This window comes from Plectrocnemia conspersa, unplaced genomic scaffold, assembly GCF_051122295.1.
Source record: "Plectrocnemia conspersa isolate PC_06_02 unplaced genomic scaffold, ASM5112229v1 ptg000011l, whole genome shotgun sequence".
In the NCBI taxonomy this organism is placed as follows: domain Eukaryota; kingdom Metazoa; phylum Arthropoda; class Insecta; order Trichoptera; family Polycentropodidae; genus Plectrocnemia; species Plectrocnemia conspersa.
This window is the reverse complement of record NW_028277175.1, coordinates 11,270,437-11,289,161: the sequence shown is the minus strand read 5'-3', so window position 1 is coordinate 11,289,161 and position 18,725 is coordinate 11,270,437. Positions and strand designations below refer to the sequence as shown.

Genomic DNA, 18,725 nt, shown 5'->3' with positions numbered 1-18,725 from the left:
AGCAATAAGTAAAATAATTGCTTCATAAAACGAATTGTTTGTGCATTACGATAATAAAAAATGTGCATTAAATAAATATGTTCAATAAAAAACATTAAATTAAGCAACATTTAATTTGTAGTGTGCACTAAAACGAATGATTTTTGCATTAAAATAAATCAGCGTTCCCTTGGTGTAGCCGTTAACTATACTATAACAAGTTACTATACAAGCGACAGTATATTATAACAAGTTTTTCATTTAACTGTTGGATAGATTAGGCGCGTTGGTCAGAACATGAACACCCCATGAATAACTCTACAACAAATCTATTTAAATTAAGGATTATATAAATTGGCAACAAGATTTACTTTGCATTAATAGTTTAATAGCTTGTTGCATTATGGCTACGACACTCGGTGTGTCGCCAAGTGGCCACCCATCCAAATACTGACCACGCCCAATGCTGCTTAACTTCGGTCGTTGGCTACACCAACAGAACAGCTTATTTATGTTAATGCACAAATCATTCGTTTTAGTGCACACTACAAATATTGCTCAATTCAATATTTTTTATTGGACATGGATATATTTATTTAATACTCATTTTTTATATCTCTTAAAATAATTCCCTGTTAAATCGCATCAATAATAAATAACATTCAATATAATCAAGGTCAAGTCATTCATAATTTCAAATTCTTACTTTTTGTCAATGACTAAAATATTTCTAAAAATAAACTCCATTAATGATTATTGAAAACTTTAATTTTATGTTAAAAATGTATGTGCTTAGTCATCTGCTATTTTAAGCGGACTACAGATACACATACTACAAAGCCTCTCAAGGCACGGGTATCCAACTTATTTTCTGTGGGGTCGACGCACGAAACAGTAAACTAAAAATATTGATTTTAAAGTAATAATAATAATTTTTAGTTTTGAAGTTTGAATAGCATCATCATTTTTATTCTAATAACCGGATATAGAAAGGGAATCCGTGGATGATTCACCGGTATGCGCTTGCCAATAAGACTTCCAGCTGTTTTGCAAGAGACACTTAATTCGTTGGTTAAAATTGTAAATTATATCAAATCCGTATATTTAAAGAACTGTAAAGACATGAATGCTGATTTCGCAGTTCATATTTTCCACACTGCTATACGCTGGTTGTCAAAATGAAATTTTGTCAAGCGCATCTTTGACTTGAAAGATGAAATTAAGTTTCTTGCAATTGCATGGAAATCGTGACTTTTGGTTACCTAGCAAACTTATTCGAACTTCAATGAAAGGAAACAATTATTATCACATTTCAAGATAATATCTGAGCATTTTATCTCAACTTGAGAACTGGCGAAGTAATGTAAAGACGACAGTTTAAAAGAAGAGATCACTGAGCAACTGGAATCAGAAGAAGCTGCACTAATACGAAATCCATTGTGCCTTCCTCGATGTAGTTGGCATTCCCGAAGTACAAGATGAATTCTTGGATCTGTAGAACGATTCCTTAACTCTGTCAATTCTGGTGCGCTATGATCAATAATGTCCCAAAGTTACCATGCTTGCCTTTCGAGTTTTACTACCATTCACTTCTCTGTTAGAGTGGGTTTCCAACGCTTTTTGATTTGAAAACCAAAATTAATTGCTGAGAATGACATAAGGTTGCTATTATCGACAACTCAACCGTGAATTTCAAAGTTTATTAATAAGCTAAAATCTCAATCATCGCGATAAATATATTTAAATATAAATTAAAATGAATAATAAAATATTGTAAAGATAAATTATATTGAAAAATCTGTTTTCAATGTGTTTTCTTTACCCTATTAAAATATACCATGGTTTTGGACCACTTGATTTCCATAAAATAGGGTTGCGGATCACTTATCTTCTACAAAATGGAGTAACGACTCAAAATAAATTGGAAACCAGTGCTCTAAGATATTGGGACTCATACTGCAATACGGGTACCAATGCGGGAGCTTGAGGGCACTGTATGCTTTGTATATTTACCTAGTGCGTATCTCTGGTCCAATTGCCAAAAAATGCACTTGCTTTACATATAATAGAAATGTTCCAAAAAAGGTTTCTCGTATATCTGTACATTAGGGAATGTTAATACTATCCATTTTTATTTCCCACAAAATTCGTACGTATAAAGTATGCTGGGATATGATTCCCTCGAGTCGCGTCAACGAGTACGCTGCTGAGAGGAAATATATACGATTTTGTATGCCACCTAATTTCCAGCGCTTCTGTTTATGCGTATTGTTTGAAGGACCGCATTAAAGAACATGAGAATTTGACTCCCGAATAAACACATCTATTCGACTTTTTAACCACTGTTTTCATCCAGGTGTTCGCGGTTGATGGACGCATTGTGTTCTAGACATTAGTGTTATTGGTATTTGGTCATCGGACAAAAGGACTGAAGTCAGAAATTTGTCAATCCTAAATATAATACATATGCTCTGTTTTTATCTTAGAATGTATAGTTATAAACGATACATTCTGCGCATAGCTTCGGTTATTGATTACATCATCACAAGAAATTGACCACCAGTACATTAACATGTCACGAATCAGTAGTTTCATGTCATCTTTAGACAAACTGTAATATAATAAAGTACCTAGACATAATTTATTATGAACAATAATTAATTGCACTTGAATAGTAGATAGAATAGAAACAAATCTGTTTATATTCCATTACACACCACAATGGATTTGAAGTTGCCATATGTCCTTATTGTTGACTTTTACCAATGTATCGATTTTTAAGCCAATGGTCGTTGATGTCTGTTCTTATTTCTTCCGCATACATGAGTATTTTTAGTGTATCTTTAAATATAATCATTGTGCAAATCCGTCCTGGAACTTCAACATTCAAATATCTTATTACACTGTATACCCTTGAAACGAGTTACACACATCATACTGAAGTGTGCATATACATTACAATGCCTTGTGGATTCCGGCCAACTTTGTTGCATTATCTCGACGTTCGCTCGAAACATCCCGGAAAATCGGATAAACCACATTGCCGAGATAACAGATTTGCGACGTGACTTCAAACACTATACGCAAATTACTCTTCTCTCCGACTTTATGCAAAGCACATAAATCAAGTTATAACTGTGACGTGACCGTGATGGCTTTCACGGTTCAGCACACCGTGAAATGTCCTCGTGCGATTTCGCAATCGAGAAAATCAACTAGGAATTTCGAGCCACTCTTCCAGATTGGCCTCTCGAATCCCACACTCGCTTATCTCCGCCGCCCATGATTCACTTCCCACATGCGAAGTCAATCGCATTGTTTGTATGGTCTGTCTTTGCATTAAGATATCGCTAAACGTTCTCCGATCGATTGCGTGACATTGGATGACCCTGTCGATTAATCGCTTAACGCCGAATGCAACGATGATATCATTAAACGGCTCGGTGACGAAAATTTCGCTCTTTAAACGTTAGTGACCGTAGTCGTCTTTTTCGCAGCAATCAGCAGTGTGATCGTGGGCGTCAGCGGCGGCGGTGAAATCGACGATGTGAATAAGAGTCTTATGGCACTGAAAGAGAAAGATACTTGAGATCGAGCCTGTTACATGGTGAAGTCAATCGAAGGTCATACTGCTGCCCGCTCGAGTAACGGCGTTCGCTGTCACCGTCGTCGTCTGATGCTATTGGCAGGCCACTCTGAGCACCTGCCTTCTTCGGAGGTACCTGATTCGACACGTGAGTACATGCATCTTACACTTTTTGCTAAACAAATATTAAAAATTTCGACAATGCCACGTAAAAGCAACAAATAATCACTTATTTGGAACAGCTTAAACTGAGATATGTACACATATTTGCTCGTAAACGACAATAAGTATGTGCATGCATACACGGAATCAGTGCCAAACTCAAAATTGGTGTCTTGTTATTATCAAATACTGTCATTTTTAGCACGAACTCTTACCCCCTATCGCAAAGACTTATTTGAGTGGGCTATGATATTAATCAAAGGACAGAAATACTTGAAAATTGAAAAATTTTATATTTAACACGTTAGTGTGGCCGAAGACCTAGATTTGTCGATTCGTCGGTGTTCGCAGCTTTTAGGCTTTTATTATTGCTCCCTTTGGCGCATTTTGCAACTGGACTTGCATCTACATCCGTATAAAATTCAAATAATACAAGAACTGAAGCCCAGAACCCAGAAGAATTTACGCAGATTGGGTGTTAAAACGGCAGGAAGTTAATGATGATCTTCTTTGATGACACACTTTTTTATTTCTGGCTATGTTAATAAGTAAAATTGCCGCATATGGTGCGAAGATAATTCTCAAGTGATTCATGAGAGATCATTACATATCCAAAAAGTGACTGATGTGCATTGTGGTCGGGTGGCGTCATTGGGTATTTTTTGAAAACGATAAGTCGTACTGTAACAGGAAGTGGAAGACACGTGGCTCCAACAAAACGTTCGATGTTTTGCGTAAAATGTTCTCATGTCACATTATTTCACGTTACGGTGACGTCAACTAGCCGCCAAGATCTGCCGTTGGATTTTTTGTCGAGTTACGCTTCGTGTCTACGCCGACGAACCCGAAACGTTAGAGCACCTAAAAACCAAGATTCGCCAAGTTATAGCCAAGATACCGCTCAAAATCTAAAAAAAGTCATCGAAAGGATCGGTTGCTGCTAAAGGTCCAGATGTGGTCATTTATATGATACAGCAAATGTTCGATTAATAAAAAAAAATCCGAATATATCCTTATATTTGTGTTTTTTTAAGTTCGGAAACTGAAGTTGGAACAGCCTTTACAATTAATCGATTAATTCCTATTAAAAATATTTATGCTGGCGACTCTTTTTTAAAGTAAAATCGAATGAGTATTAAAAACGCAGAACGTTAATTAATATCAATCATTTTTTGTGAGTAGGCATAAAAAGGAAGTTTAGATAATCAATAATAAGATCCTTTGTTTTCATATGGATTATAACAATGAATTTATACTCACAATAAATATGTATGTATAATATTTAAGCACATACACTAACACTGAAAACTAGGCAAAAGTAACGGAAATCAAGGTTGAATTGTAGCGCAACATGCAACCGTAAATATCCTTTCATCCAATAATTATATGACGCGCAGTAGTATGATAAATAAATCGATCATGTCATTGTCATTATGAATTTACTAAACTTATTTGTTTTTCTGAATTTTTAAATTTTGAATTGTGATTTGACATTGAAATAATATAACTTGCTTTAAAATGTAAAATTGTACGCGGATTTGATTTCTTTTTAACAAAGTGTTTATTTCCGGTGCGTTCGGTGAAATACATTTTCTTTCGCTCGCTCGCATGTTAAGTGACGAGAGTGGGTGAGAAAAAGTAGGCTTGCGGAACGCATGTAACGCATGCCCTTATCTCTCACTCACACGCGAGCGAGCGAAAGGGAATGTATCTCACCGTACGCGCCTGGTTTATTAGTATTTTTATTTCATTATTGATTTGTGTGGTGATTTTCTGATGCGCTGACAGATTAACAATACATAGGAACCAACATGATCCTTTAATGGCCTGGGTCAGAGACCGTTATGGATCGAATTGAATTCATGTGATCTTGCGCTATACACCAAATTCAAATATGTTTTTAAAAATAAATTAATTTAATACCAGCACGATAGACCAATGTTATTAGTCAGTTACTATGACCTAAAAGATCCGGATACGAATCCCATATGAACATTATTTTTAAGTTTCTATCGTGTCTGGGAGATCAGTATTAATGATTGTTTTCCTAAATTTTCCTAATCTCACGGATGAATATCGAAATTAATACATAAAATAAAATTGAGCTATGTCGTGTATTGTAATATGTTGATTGTAAGCTGTAATAATAGTTTATAATTATTAAAATATAAGTCTCTGATTTCAGTCTGATGTCTCGCTGTTTACTTGGTAGTTGTTGATTGTGTTTTTTACGCCATGTTGCAACGTAAGTTTTACAATAAATATAAAACAGTTAAATCATAAGTTTGTTGTTTCAGCAAAGGCTGTTAAATACGCGTTTTATGTATCGGCACAATTACGGCCCGCCAAATGAGTTAATGTTTACTTTACTTTTAAAATATCCTAAAATTATTTACAATAAATATCGGTATTTTCGTTAAAAAAATATTAGTGTAAAATACCCGAAAATTTTGCAATGTGTGATAAAATAAATTTTTTCAAATTCAAATTTAACTAAACTTGTAGTCTATAAGTCCATAATTCGAAATAAACTGTACTACAGCTGATATCAACACGTGTATTTTACATATGGTTCTATCTGTCTAACCTTTGTGGTAAAATTATTGTAAAGCGTAATCAACCATGGAATTTGAAAAGTTCTTAGCCATTGAATATATATTACAAAACAAAGCTTTAAGAGACATTGCAGTTCTATTGTGATGTTCTAAATATATATAACATATATCAGCTGAAATCTCGGTTGCTTATCAAGCATCCTGTTTTTCGGTTGGCTTTAGTTTTAGTGAACGCCCATGGCAACTTTCGAAGATTTCCTTCGTTTTATTGTCACACCAGTGCATAGACAGGCCTCCGACAAGTTTACATTTCATTTTTGACGCTTTCGTAAATGATTGGACAAAGATAGCATTTTCTGCTTTCGTTTTCGGCAATTAACACTTTTGCAGTGAATATCTCAAACATAAATATCTTTGCCTTTAATCTTTCTCGTTATTCATACATCTATATTTAGCCATTGAAAAAATAATGTTACTCTTTTCAGACGTTTCTTAATTAAAGCTGTTCAATTTCATCCATTCATCTCTTTGGAAATATATAATTAAACATTAGTTGCTGTTATTAATATGTACTGTGTATTACCGCGACACCGTGTGATTAGTAAGTAATAGTTCAATTTTGATTTTCTATGTGGAAAGTTCATAAGAGCTTGTTTTAGCGGCTTGAAATTTTAAAATATTCATTACTTGGTTTAAGCAATCTGAACTTCTAGTTACAAGCAAAAGCTGGCGTTTCAAGACGTAACACTGTGTGAATAGACAATTTTCTTTACGCGAAGTTCACGCCCACATCTAAAAAACAACATTTAATAAATGTGCTACGAAAACGATGTAAATGATGCAAATTTATATTGTTTTGGCAGAAAGTTCAGTGACACGGACAGTTATATCGGAATACATGCATATAGATACATACCTGTTTAGTTTATAAATCACATGTAAAATGAGCTGTGATTGTGAAGCATTTTTTTTGTCATTATTTTAACTAATTTTCATCTTCAATCGCATAAAAACTTTTATTGTTTTAGTATTCGACATTGCGTGTAATACGAATTTAAAAAAATAGAGTACTGCAAACAACGCTACTACTATGTTGTTTGGCGGTGAAGTGGCGGTGACGTAAATAACACGCGAATGGTCACTTTTGGATCAAAAGTAGCAATTCGGTGGTTGATCAATCAAACGTTATATATGTAATATATGACGCCTTCATAAACTAGGGACGGTGTCAAAGCTCAGCATTTGAGTGGCGCATAATTTGTAACAAACACCTAATTGATAGACTCGTTGGTCGCCAGTCAAAATCGGGACCCATTTTTAGATCTCCTTGTCACTGATGATGAGAAGTGGGTCGTGTATAATAACGTGCACGACATTGATCAATCTGAAAAAGCTACACCCCTTACTACTCCCAAAGGAGTATGTTGTGTTTTTATGAACATGATAGTAGTGTTTATTATGAATACCGGTAAGTTATATAATCAATTAAACAAATTGAATAAGAGATTAATTAAAAAGTATGGTATTCACTAAACAGAATCAAAATCCTTCGATTTTTATTTATTGCGTTCATTACAAATTACATTAGCGGTAAAAAACATGAATACCTTAATTACTAAGGTGTATATTAAGGCTTAATAGATGCATCTCGCGTGTCTCGCGTGGTTTCACATTGCAAAATATTTGGGAAAATTCTGTTTTATGGCAATTCCACATAAATGGTTATCTTCTAAAATTTACATGATTTTTTGTATGGTCATTTGCTAATATATTTAACTGAAAATTCTGTCTTATATTTTGATGCCTTTCCTAATCATATTTTATAGAGTAGCTATAAAATTTGACTGACAAATCATTTGAGTTACAAATCATGTCAAGCTACCAGCAAAATTGTTGTATAATACTTATTTTGTTTGACAATACAGGCGTTAGCCCAGTGCGTTACAACGGTGTAAATACAGTCAAGAACTACTAAGTAAGTAGTGAGACATCAGACTAAAATCGAAGTCTGTGAATGAGTGATATATATTTTGTTAATTATTATAAACTATTTTAACAGCTTACAATCAATAGCTATCTCTATGCATTACCTATTTAGATTTTATTAGTTATTATTTTAATTGTCATCCGCGACATTGAGAAAATTTAGGAAAACCTAATTTATGATTATTGCCCGAAATAATAAATATATATTTATTACTTCGGTCAATAATCATAAGTTAGGTTTTCCTAAATTACTAATTACTAACAAATATCTTAGACACGATAGCAAATTGAAAAAAAAACAAATGGGATTCTAACCCAGGTCTTTTGAGTATAATAATAGCCCGTTGAGCATTTGAGTAAAATAATAAATAAGTAAATTATATTAATAAATAAGAATAAGGTTGGATAATACGTGTACTAACTGTATTTTTTCATTGTTAACATTTAACTGATAAATTTTCTAGATGTACTATTACAACAATTTTTTATTAGATTTGTATGATACAATAATAATATAAAAATATTTACTGATAGCTTTATGCGAACCTGGTGAACGAATTATATTTTTAAAAAATCATCAGAAAAACCTTTACAAATATAATTTTAATGCCTGCACTACACTCTCTCGAAATTGGCCAAAGTTGGCCAAGGATGGAGAATATAGTGGGTTACTTTGGTCGAGTTCGGTTCTGCCCGCTCTAAAATCTCTCGGAAGTTGTCCGAGGTAACCGAGAACGGGAGGTAAAGTGGGGGTAATTCAGTCGACTTGGCCAGCTTCATTGACGAACATTGTCGGCATTGACGGACCGAAGTCGAAGCAGCTCTTTCGAGCGCGAGCGGTGAGACACTTCCCCTTTCGCTCTCTCCCGTGTTAAGTGACGAGAGTGAGAGAGATAATGCTATGGTTTTTCGCAAACTGAGATAGAACGAGTAACTCAAGTTATAATACCACATGCTTATCGGGGACTTCAACAGACTTACTGACATCTTTGAATATTTTAGGGCACCAAAAGGGATTAATTATATTTTTGATAGTATATTCTTCTAACAGATATCGTTATTATATATTTTTTCATATAAAATTTAATAATTAAAAAATAATTAGTGGTTCTTGATTTTGTTTAAAAAAATCGTTTCGAATATCCTTATGTATTTTCCTAGATCGGTTTATATAAGTGTCACACCATAACGAATTCATATTTAGAATCGATGGCGACAAATTCTAGGATAGTCACAGATGTGGTTATCGTATTCTGAAGTATCATTTTTATGCCTTATGGCATTTTGCAAAAGCCGACAAAGATTTTGCGTAAATTGAATATTTACGACCGAAAAGTTTTCACTGATATTGTATTGGTGAGTGCCCACACAAACTTTAATAATTATCAGTAGCGTAATTTTAATAACATGACAATTTAAAAATTGCGATTATTTGGCACATTTCTCGATCGCGCGCAAATATGCCAGCTGTACGTGACAGCAGCCGCCGTGCGGACGTCATTTACGGCCGCCGTCCGGACGACATATGAAATATGCAGCAGTGTGGCCGCTACCCAGAAGTCGGCGACCTTGGCCGATTTCAATTGAACTTCGGTTCGGACAACTTCCAGAGAGTGTAGTGCAAAGCATAAAGATTTCTATAACAATAAAAAACTCTAGATTAAGATAAGTAAACACAATTCTAAATAATACAAAAATAGATTATATGTGAATAATTTACAACGCCTATTTTTGAAGCCCTGTTGTCGATTAAAAACCAGCATTAACACAAAAAAATATATGCAATACTTTACTGTATTACCTACATATATTTTTTCATTCATCAAAATTTCTCGAGAAATTTGAGAAGTGAAGTCGAGAATTTTTATTTATCGAGAAATCAGAATGCCTAATCTGGTGGCTTTGCGGTCTTTGGCATGACGATGCCATAACACCTCGTAACCGCGCGTTTCAATGAGCACAATTATATTGTTCAGTGGGGACAAACGGTTACAAAAGTTTTAACCACAAACATTAACGCTATGGTTACGTTTTTGTAAACGCCGTTTGTTTACTTTTTCGAGAATCTGGTGACAATTTAATTTTTTTTTCATTTCAAACCAGTTATGCTTATGATTACTACATGGTTTTCCACCTTTCTGTTCCTCACCAGCGATCCTGCACGTTTGTACTCGGATCAGCTGAATTGTTATTGGTCATAAAAATAATCTCGGTTGCGATAAAAATACCTCGATACTTTCCCTGATAAACTAAAAGCCAAAAATCCTGCTAAGCAGTGCCGCCGCCCGCCGATGCGCCAAGCTGGCCGGCGACTGCGGCCACTGTCGTCCGACGCCGCTCTTTTCTTTGTTTACCCTCGCACGTAAATAAATAGCGATGGCCGTACGGAGAACATGTGACGGCGGCGTGCGTATCGGGCGTCGGCCAACAGCGCGCTAGGGCGCCGCGACGTCACGGGGAAACTCGGCCGCCATTGGTCCCCCACCAACCGGCCCGCCCGACCGCATGATGTTTACGTGTCTGGCTCGTTGTACGGTGCTGCCACGGCGGTCGCCGGAATCGCGCTGACGTGTGCGCCGCGGCGATCATATGATGCGTTTTCACGGGCACGCGCTGACTCATTGCCCCGCGTGTTGCGTAGAGTCGCGCGATCGGCGACTTTCAAACTTCTGTTTACTTTTCTTCTTAATTTCTTATTACCGATTGTAAACGGAAAATTTAATTACAATTTCTTACATTGCCACCCACGTGACCCAAAAACTACCCTCCGTTAAAAAGTTATATATATAATTAAATTTGGCAAAACCACAAAATAAAATAAATTTATAATTACAGGCAATTATATGTAATAATTAAATCCTATAAGCGCGAATTTTTATTTCATATAAATTATGCCGAATAAGTATTGAAAAATTACCAAAATTTGTATGCTGATTAGACTCGCATACAAAAATTCAGTTCGCCGTTAATATTCTAAAACACTAATTATATTAATATAATTATTTTATATAAATTAAGGCTGTAATCACTTAAATTTATTGAAGTATAATATTTAAAGAATTTTTTGTCATACATAGGTTTTCACCATATATTATCAAGGTGCAAAAATACCAAAAGCGGTCAAAGGGTTAATAACTTTGTGGGCAATTGCTCTTGAAACCTGCATTCATTGTGTTCATTCTTAACATATGTCTTCCTGTGATGTATACGTGTCAACATGTCATATTATAATGTGAATATCTATAAATATGTCAAAAATATTAATATTTTAGTTATTGTTTCGTAGTAAACTCTCACGTTAATATATATAATTACAATGTATACATTATTTTGTCAATAAATTTACAACTACAGTCTAATGAATGAGTGTCACGGGTCAGATGTTTTGCTTTGTACAAGAGTGGCGTTTACATAGGTTTTCCACTTGATTTTTAAATATCTTTGGTAATAATTATTTAGTACGTTATTTTTTTAGTATTTTAAATAAACGTAGATATAAGATATGATGTAAAATACGGAAATGCTGAGTTTAAATATAATTAAAATCCAGACAACCGTTTGGCAACCTTCAGGTTGTCAATTTTGTGTGTATATGAAGACCAAACCTGATAAATACAGCATACAAATATAGATTGCAACTGACTCTCCCACAGCATTTATGTATACTAAATTTATGACATGGTCAATAATCACGAAAACCGGGTAATGATGGATATGCTTCAATCCTAATGAGACAGTAGTAGAGATATAACAGCCGATATTTTTTTTACATCAGTACTTCGTTTTAGGAAAAAAATACTTTAAATAGTACCCTATGAAACAATAAAAGTGAAATACCCCAAGAGTATTTGGCAGCAATGCTAAGGGATTTACATAAACTACAACAACTCGATTTCACGACGTATAAATTTGCCAAATAAGCAATCAAAAGGTGCGGACAACACTAACAAAAAAATACAAATGTTTATTTGTATATAATATTGACAAGGAGATGACCTTTTAGATTGTTTATAAAGATACTGGATATAATGGGAATTGAAAATAAAACAACAAAATCGACATAAATATTTTATCTTTTAATTAGAAAAACCCCACCATTAGAATAAGGAAAAATTGTCTAGTAAAATTCAATCAAGGGAACTAAATACATCTGAAGCAATTGTATATTTTTAATTTTAAATCACTATTTTTTTTACTGGTTATGCCATTCCACCCTGTTTTTTAGTAGCTATATCTATATATATTTTTATTTAAATCGTCTTATTTTTTCTATGAACAAAGTTTCAAACTGTCAAAAATATAATGCGTTTTAAAGTTCAAAAATGTTTTTGTTTGCCACAAATGTTTTGTGCTAGTGTTATTTCGAATTGTTCAATTAACATTAGGCGCAAACTAGACAATATATTTGCAGATTGTGTGAAATTCTTTTAAAAAATGCTGCTCAACTTAAAAAAACACTTTTTTATTCGCGTTTTAAAATGTTTATTGTCTAATAAAAGACAACATCAATAAATTATTATTTCAAATGTGATACAAGCGAGTTAGTGAGTATTTTATCACATTCTATTTACGTCGATAGATCGGCGCACTTTTGAGGCCCAAAGGGTTGGTTAAGAAAATGTTTAAGCGCATTTGGCAGCGCAGCTGGAATAATGTAGTAAGGGCAAATGAATATTGAGCCAAAGACCGTAATGGGCCGAATAGCATTCGCACAAATGTGAAAAGTTCATCAACATATTACACTGTGCGTCACTTTACTAAGAAAATGGCAGAAATTGAAAAATATGACATCTTTTATTTTCAAATATATTTAAATAGTAGTCCGATTTTAATCCTTCACCCTTTCACCGCGGCTGATATTTTTGTGCGCCATTTCGAAATTTGTTAATATGTGGGGGGACATATTCATGTCATATTTTTTTAATATTATGGTTCAGTAAATTTAAGTGACTTACAGCCTTAAATTATATCGAAACGATCGTTTTATTCATTTTATTAACGAGTTCATCAGTGACAATAATGGCCTTACATTTATTTTTTCACTATGAATGTATCTTCTTTTAGCTTTTAATTCACGACATCTTTCTTCGTGGCACCATTGCAAGAAATATAAACTTTTACATAGAAAACACGGATCATTGGAAGAGCCTTGCATTATGCAGGATTATGAAAACCTAATAAACTTGTAACTTTACTTCTTGTAGTTCGAAGACCCTGTTCTTGATTTTCGTGTCCATGCCAACGATATTTTATGTATTATTAATGCTTATTCAGACGTATCGTAATTTGTTAGATACACCTCGCTGTTTACGATCGTTTTATAGTCTTCGAACATAAACAAGGGTAACGATAGTTCATTATAGCAACCATAAAACTCGCCAACTTTTGTAAGTATTTTTTCCAATTGCCTCTTTATAATAAATTGGGCGTAAGGTTATAAAAACTAATGTTTTTCAACAAGTCAAGATTTGTCCAATTAGGGTTGAACTCTGAATTCTGGGCTCGCTCCCGATCGATCCGATCAGCTAGCTAGGGTCCCTCCTCTTTCTGGCCGACTCGATCATCTGTCGATACGATTGGCATGAAACCGTCGGTTTATTCTGATTCGTCTGTTGACATTTCGGGTTACGTAATCCCGCAGATTTGCCAGTCCCGTAACTATGCTAATGGCTTTTGAGCGTTCTCGCGTTCCGCCGCTCCTCCCGCATAATAAGATCGCGGTTGTAATAATTATTATTATCTTTGCAGAAGACACAAAACTGGCGGTTGAAGAGGGTTGTTCGTACGAGCAACATGAGCCTGACGACGCTTTTGGAAGCGGCTCAGTTCATAGAGCAGCTGGAGAGACGTCCAGCGAGCATTTCCAGAGGAAGCGACCTCCAGATTAAAGGTAAGCGTCGATTATTTATAGAGAGGTCTTTCGAAATTACTCTAGTCGAAAACTATCGCCTTTTAGAAAGGCGTTCTGTAACAAACTAGAAAATTGACTTGGGTCATTACGGTAATCCTACAATGGGTGCAATTGCGGATAAAGTGTAGGAAGAGTTGTTGCACAATCTAAATCGATTTTGGATCTGTTTTTATGGCAAATAAGTGGCTTGCCTTATGATTTGTGATCGATAAGCTTGCAACGATTGCTGACAGGTGTGTTTTATGGCATTATGGAACATTCGTTTTTGAAAACCGCTGAATAAATGTTTATAGTACGTGCCTAAGATAACGAGGAAAAGTTTCTTCCACTTATCGATACTTTCATATGTTTATAACAATCACAACTATGACCCAACAGACTGATGTTACAGGTATATCATATATGTGTAAATAATTAATAAAATAACAAATCGCTACTAAATAAAATACTTATCCCACGTAGAAGGTAAAATCAAACCACTACGCTGTTATTCATTCCCTAGTGAGTCGTCTACAACCTACTAGACAAGTCGTTCGCGTATCATTATATTGAATGCATATGTCATCGTATAATTTATTATAAAATATTCGTATTGATAAAGTAAAGACAATGAACATGCTCAATTTTTTATTTTAGCATGAAATTGATATGAATTTAGTCACGTGCTCGATTAGCAACGTTTTAACGTTATCTACATAAATGTGCATATGTATGTACTAATTAGACTATCAATAATTCTGAACAATTTAATTTGAAGCTTTATTTTAGCAATTAAATCAGTTAGATTGGTTGTTCGTTGATTCAACTTATTTCTATATTTTTGTAACAAAATCGAATGCTAAACTTCACATATCTCTAGATAGATGATGTTGGTATTTCGGTGCCCTTCAAACTGATTCTGTACTTAAATCATTTTCTCCCCCCCTCCTCCTTCGAATACATTTTATATAAAAAACTAACTAGAGAGATGTACTAGACCATTTAACGATATTTGTTTACTTTTTTTTAAACCTAATTATAGATTCTTGAACGGAATAACATTATTTTACTCTTTTAATACTTCCCGGCCGAATTTTTTTCTTATTAAATTATAATACATAATCAAACTATAACCTAAAAATATTTTTTTAATGTGTATAAACTAATTATTTAATATTTGCTAGTTTTCGATTGTTATTTTTATGTGCAGTTTTGCCTGTTTTCGCACATATAGACAATCATCTGGCAATTAAAAGGTTAAGTAGGAGGCGAAGCGACAATTTTAATATTTTTTTAAATTTAAATATTTAATATTTTCCGAAGAAAATTATGTACTATATGGGCACACGCTTTTTTGTTTTTTTTTAATATATGTATACACTATACTAGGGCTCGGCAACCTATGACCCGCGGGTCACCAAGTGACCCGTTTGGTGATTTAAAGTGACCCATTTCAGTTCTGCAAATATAATTTTTTTAACGTGTTACGATGTCACGACTAGACCACATATATGGTTGTTAGGACCAAAAATATTCACTGACCCGAATAGTATTTTTAATAGTTACATTTTAATTATTTTGACCCGCAGCTAGAAAAGGTTGCCGAGGCCTGCACTATACACTCATCCCCAGATTTACGCGGTAGATACGTTTTACACAAACCCCGCGGAAATGGAAACCGCGTAAAAAAGGCAAGGTACTCATACAAAATGATAAGATAGAGACCCGCGTAAATAAATACATTGTAAATAATAAATAAAGATATTAAATTTAAAGATGCGTTCCGAAAAATCCGCGTAAAACGATACAGTTCATTATATAAAAAATATTTATTTAAAATTACATTTTCAAAATTGTAGTAGGTACATGTAATACTTCATGAGTATTTTTAATATAATATTTTTTTTATAAAACATTTGTTGTTTCCATTACATTCCAACCATTTTCTTCATAATCATCATTAGAAGAACTGGTCAATTCAATTCCACAATTAGCGTAAATCCATGTTATCTTAAGTAGTTTTTTTTTATTAATAAATCCGTGATCTTTGATTGTTTTTTCATTGTATCAATTTTTGTTTGATATGTTTTCTAATTTTCTGGCCATGTGGAGAGCTTCATTCATGTAGAACCCTTCTCTTCCCAATGATTTTGCCAAATTAATCATTTGAGAAAATTCATTATTTCTGGATGTAACGACAGTTTTGGCCATATATAAAAAAAAATACATTGAAACGCATCTTGACCGCGTTAAAGTGAACCGCGTAAATCAGGGGACGGGTGTATATGCATTTATTTTCATATGGTAAAAATTACATTTTCAATAAAAAAATACGCTTGGCAGTTTTTGCTTATATAAGACATAATCACCTGGCATTAAGAGGGTTAAATAAGACGCGAATCAACAATTTTAATGCACACGGTTTTTTATTTTTTCTAAATAAATATATATAAGCATTTATTTTCAAACTGGTAAAAGATGACATTTTCAATAAAAAACGCTTGGCAGTTTTCTAATATAAATATAAGACAAAATCATCTGGCATTAAAAGAGTTAAGGGGGATGCGAAGCAACAATTTTAATCTATTCATTAAAATTTATTACGTAATTATAAAGAAATTGCAACGGGTAATTTTCCGAAGAAAATTATGTACTACATTATTTGTATGAATTACTAGTTTCATTCAAAAACAAATCCTGAACTAAATAATTATTCAGTGGAAAACAGGTTATATTCCACTGATGATTGTGTCTTGCGTCTGAAGCATTCAACTTTGATGAACGAAATATGTTCAGAAAAGTATGTATAACTTCACACAAAAATACACATTATGCGAAAGTCCTAGTGTCTATCCCCCGAGCCCTAGTTAGCTTCATTCGAATGACGCCGTAACACGGGATCGTTTGATCGTGTCTCGTTTTTGTGATTTATATCTCGTTTATTACGGTCCACGCACTTGCCGGTCGTCGGGTTGGTACATAACTGCAGCATCAGCCGCGTCTAGGAAGTCGTCCAGGCCCCCGACATTCAGGATCGTGACTCGAACGCCGCTCATTATTATCCTTGCGTGCTTTTGTGTACATACTGCCAATTACACCACACCACGCTCTCAACAATTATTAGCCGTCCTCGGTTGAACTTTTGTTTGTCCTCTTTTTTTTAGCGAATCACGCCCTGCTCGCTATATATAGCGCGTACCTTTCTCTGTACGTTTTTGATATTTTGAAACGGTGCACGGACACGTAGCACTTTCCGCGATGATGTCATGTTTTCGCTTAGTTTCGCGTGTACTTTACAAAATACCGCCAATTCTGCTTAACGTTAACACGCGTGCGGAATAATGTGGCCTTTGCCAGGGCACTCGTCGTGTGTCTTGAGTGACCCAATTCGTGGCTCTATCGCCTTTCGATCTAATCCAGCGGTTCTAAAGCGAGTTGGACGCTGACTTAGGGCATGTACTTGGCGTGGAAAGCTTTGAGATTGTATCTTGTTTTTTTGTAAATATAAAATAGTAGAAAAACTTGTATCCAATCGATTATAAAATGGAAGTCACGATGATGCTCACCGATACCACCAATTTGATGCGGTTATTTTACGCGTCGTTAATAAATCCTGTTGTGACGATTTCGAGGAGGGTTTGAAGTATTCGGTGAAGCTCAGCGACTTCTTTGCTTCCAGGTTCCAATTTTTCGAGGAGGATTTGAGAGGTCTTCTAATTAAACTCTCGGTAACTCCAGGTGTATTGATAAATTTTATAGACACGACGTAATTTGTTATCGCTACTACTCGGTTGATGATCGATATTATCAGTGTTCTGATTGACCGTTTGCTACGAAAGTTACATTTTAATGATATTAGAATAAAAGAGACTCATGTATGTATATCGGTATGCTAATTAAAATGTATTGAAACAAGTAGCAATATTTAATGCAATAAATTTTATTATTTTTATGCTTAAGCGGAGAATTAAAATTTGTATAGATATTAAAAAAATATTGAAACATTTCCTACAATATCGGAGTATAGAAAAGTACCTTAATAAATACAGATTCCATTAATTATATCCACAATTTCGCGCAGAAAGCAACGAGATTTTACTATATTTTGAACAACCTATTCTATAATTTGTATAGCTTTGCTTGTTGTACGATAATAAGACGCGTGTACATGGAATCTTCGCCGAATTCGAATTGCTTTCCACGAATCCATTCCATATAGTTTCAAATTGATATTGTGTTGTCGAATACTGTCAATGTTCGATTGAAGGAAATACGATTGGATAAATATGCGTAAATATATGTATCTGAGACACCAAATACATAAGCCAGACATCCATCATCCAATGTGTATACAATTTTATTTTAAGAAAATAAATGCAAATATGTTTAATTTTATATTTAAAAAAAATTGTATATTACACTTACCTTCGAAATGAGTAATTGTATACATTGTTGCTTTTTTTTTAAAACTTATTTTATAAAGAAATTACATTAAAAATAATGCTCTCACAATTTCTGCTTTCCTGAAATGTGGAAGATTTTAGATCCTGAATTTTATAGTTAAATA

The 18,725-nt window shown here is 34.1% G+C and overlaps 1 protein-coding gene and 1 long non-coding RNA gene across 4 annotated transcripts in view; one reads left to right on the top strand and one right to left on the bottom strand.

Moving 5' to 3' along the window:
- The window catches only part of LOC148229506 (uncharacterized), a 70,373-nt gene that overhangs the window by 8,915 nt on the left and 42,733 nt on the right, over positions 1 to 18,725 (top strand). For all 3 annotated transcript variants that reach the window (XM_088198355.1, XM_088198356.1, XM_088198354.1), the window contains exons 2-3: positions 3,477 to 3,713; positions 14,017 to 14,158. In XM_088198355.1, the coding sequence (XP_088054481.1) occupies positions 14,062 to 14,158 (97 nt within the window). In that variant the 5' untranslated portion in view covers positions 3,477 to 3,713; positions 14,017 to 14,061. The remainder of the gene's footprint in view (positions 1 to 3,476; positions 3,714 to 14,016; positions 14,159 to 18,725) is intronic.
- Positions 9,671 to 10,598, bottom strand: LOC148229507 (uncharacterized). The gene is made up of 2 exons (XR_015811471.1): positions 10,497 to 10,598; positions 9,671 to 9,905 (listed from the first exon to the last, which is right to left on the bottom strand). It is a non-coding gene; the product is annotated as an uncharacterized LOC148229507 (long non-coding RNA).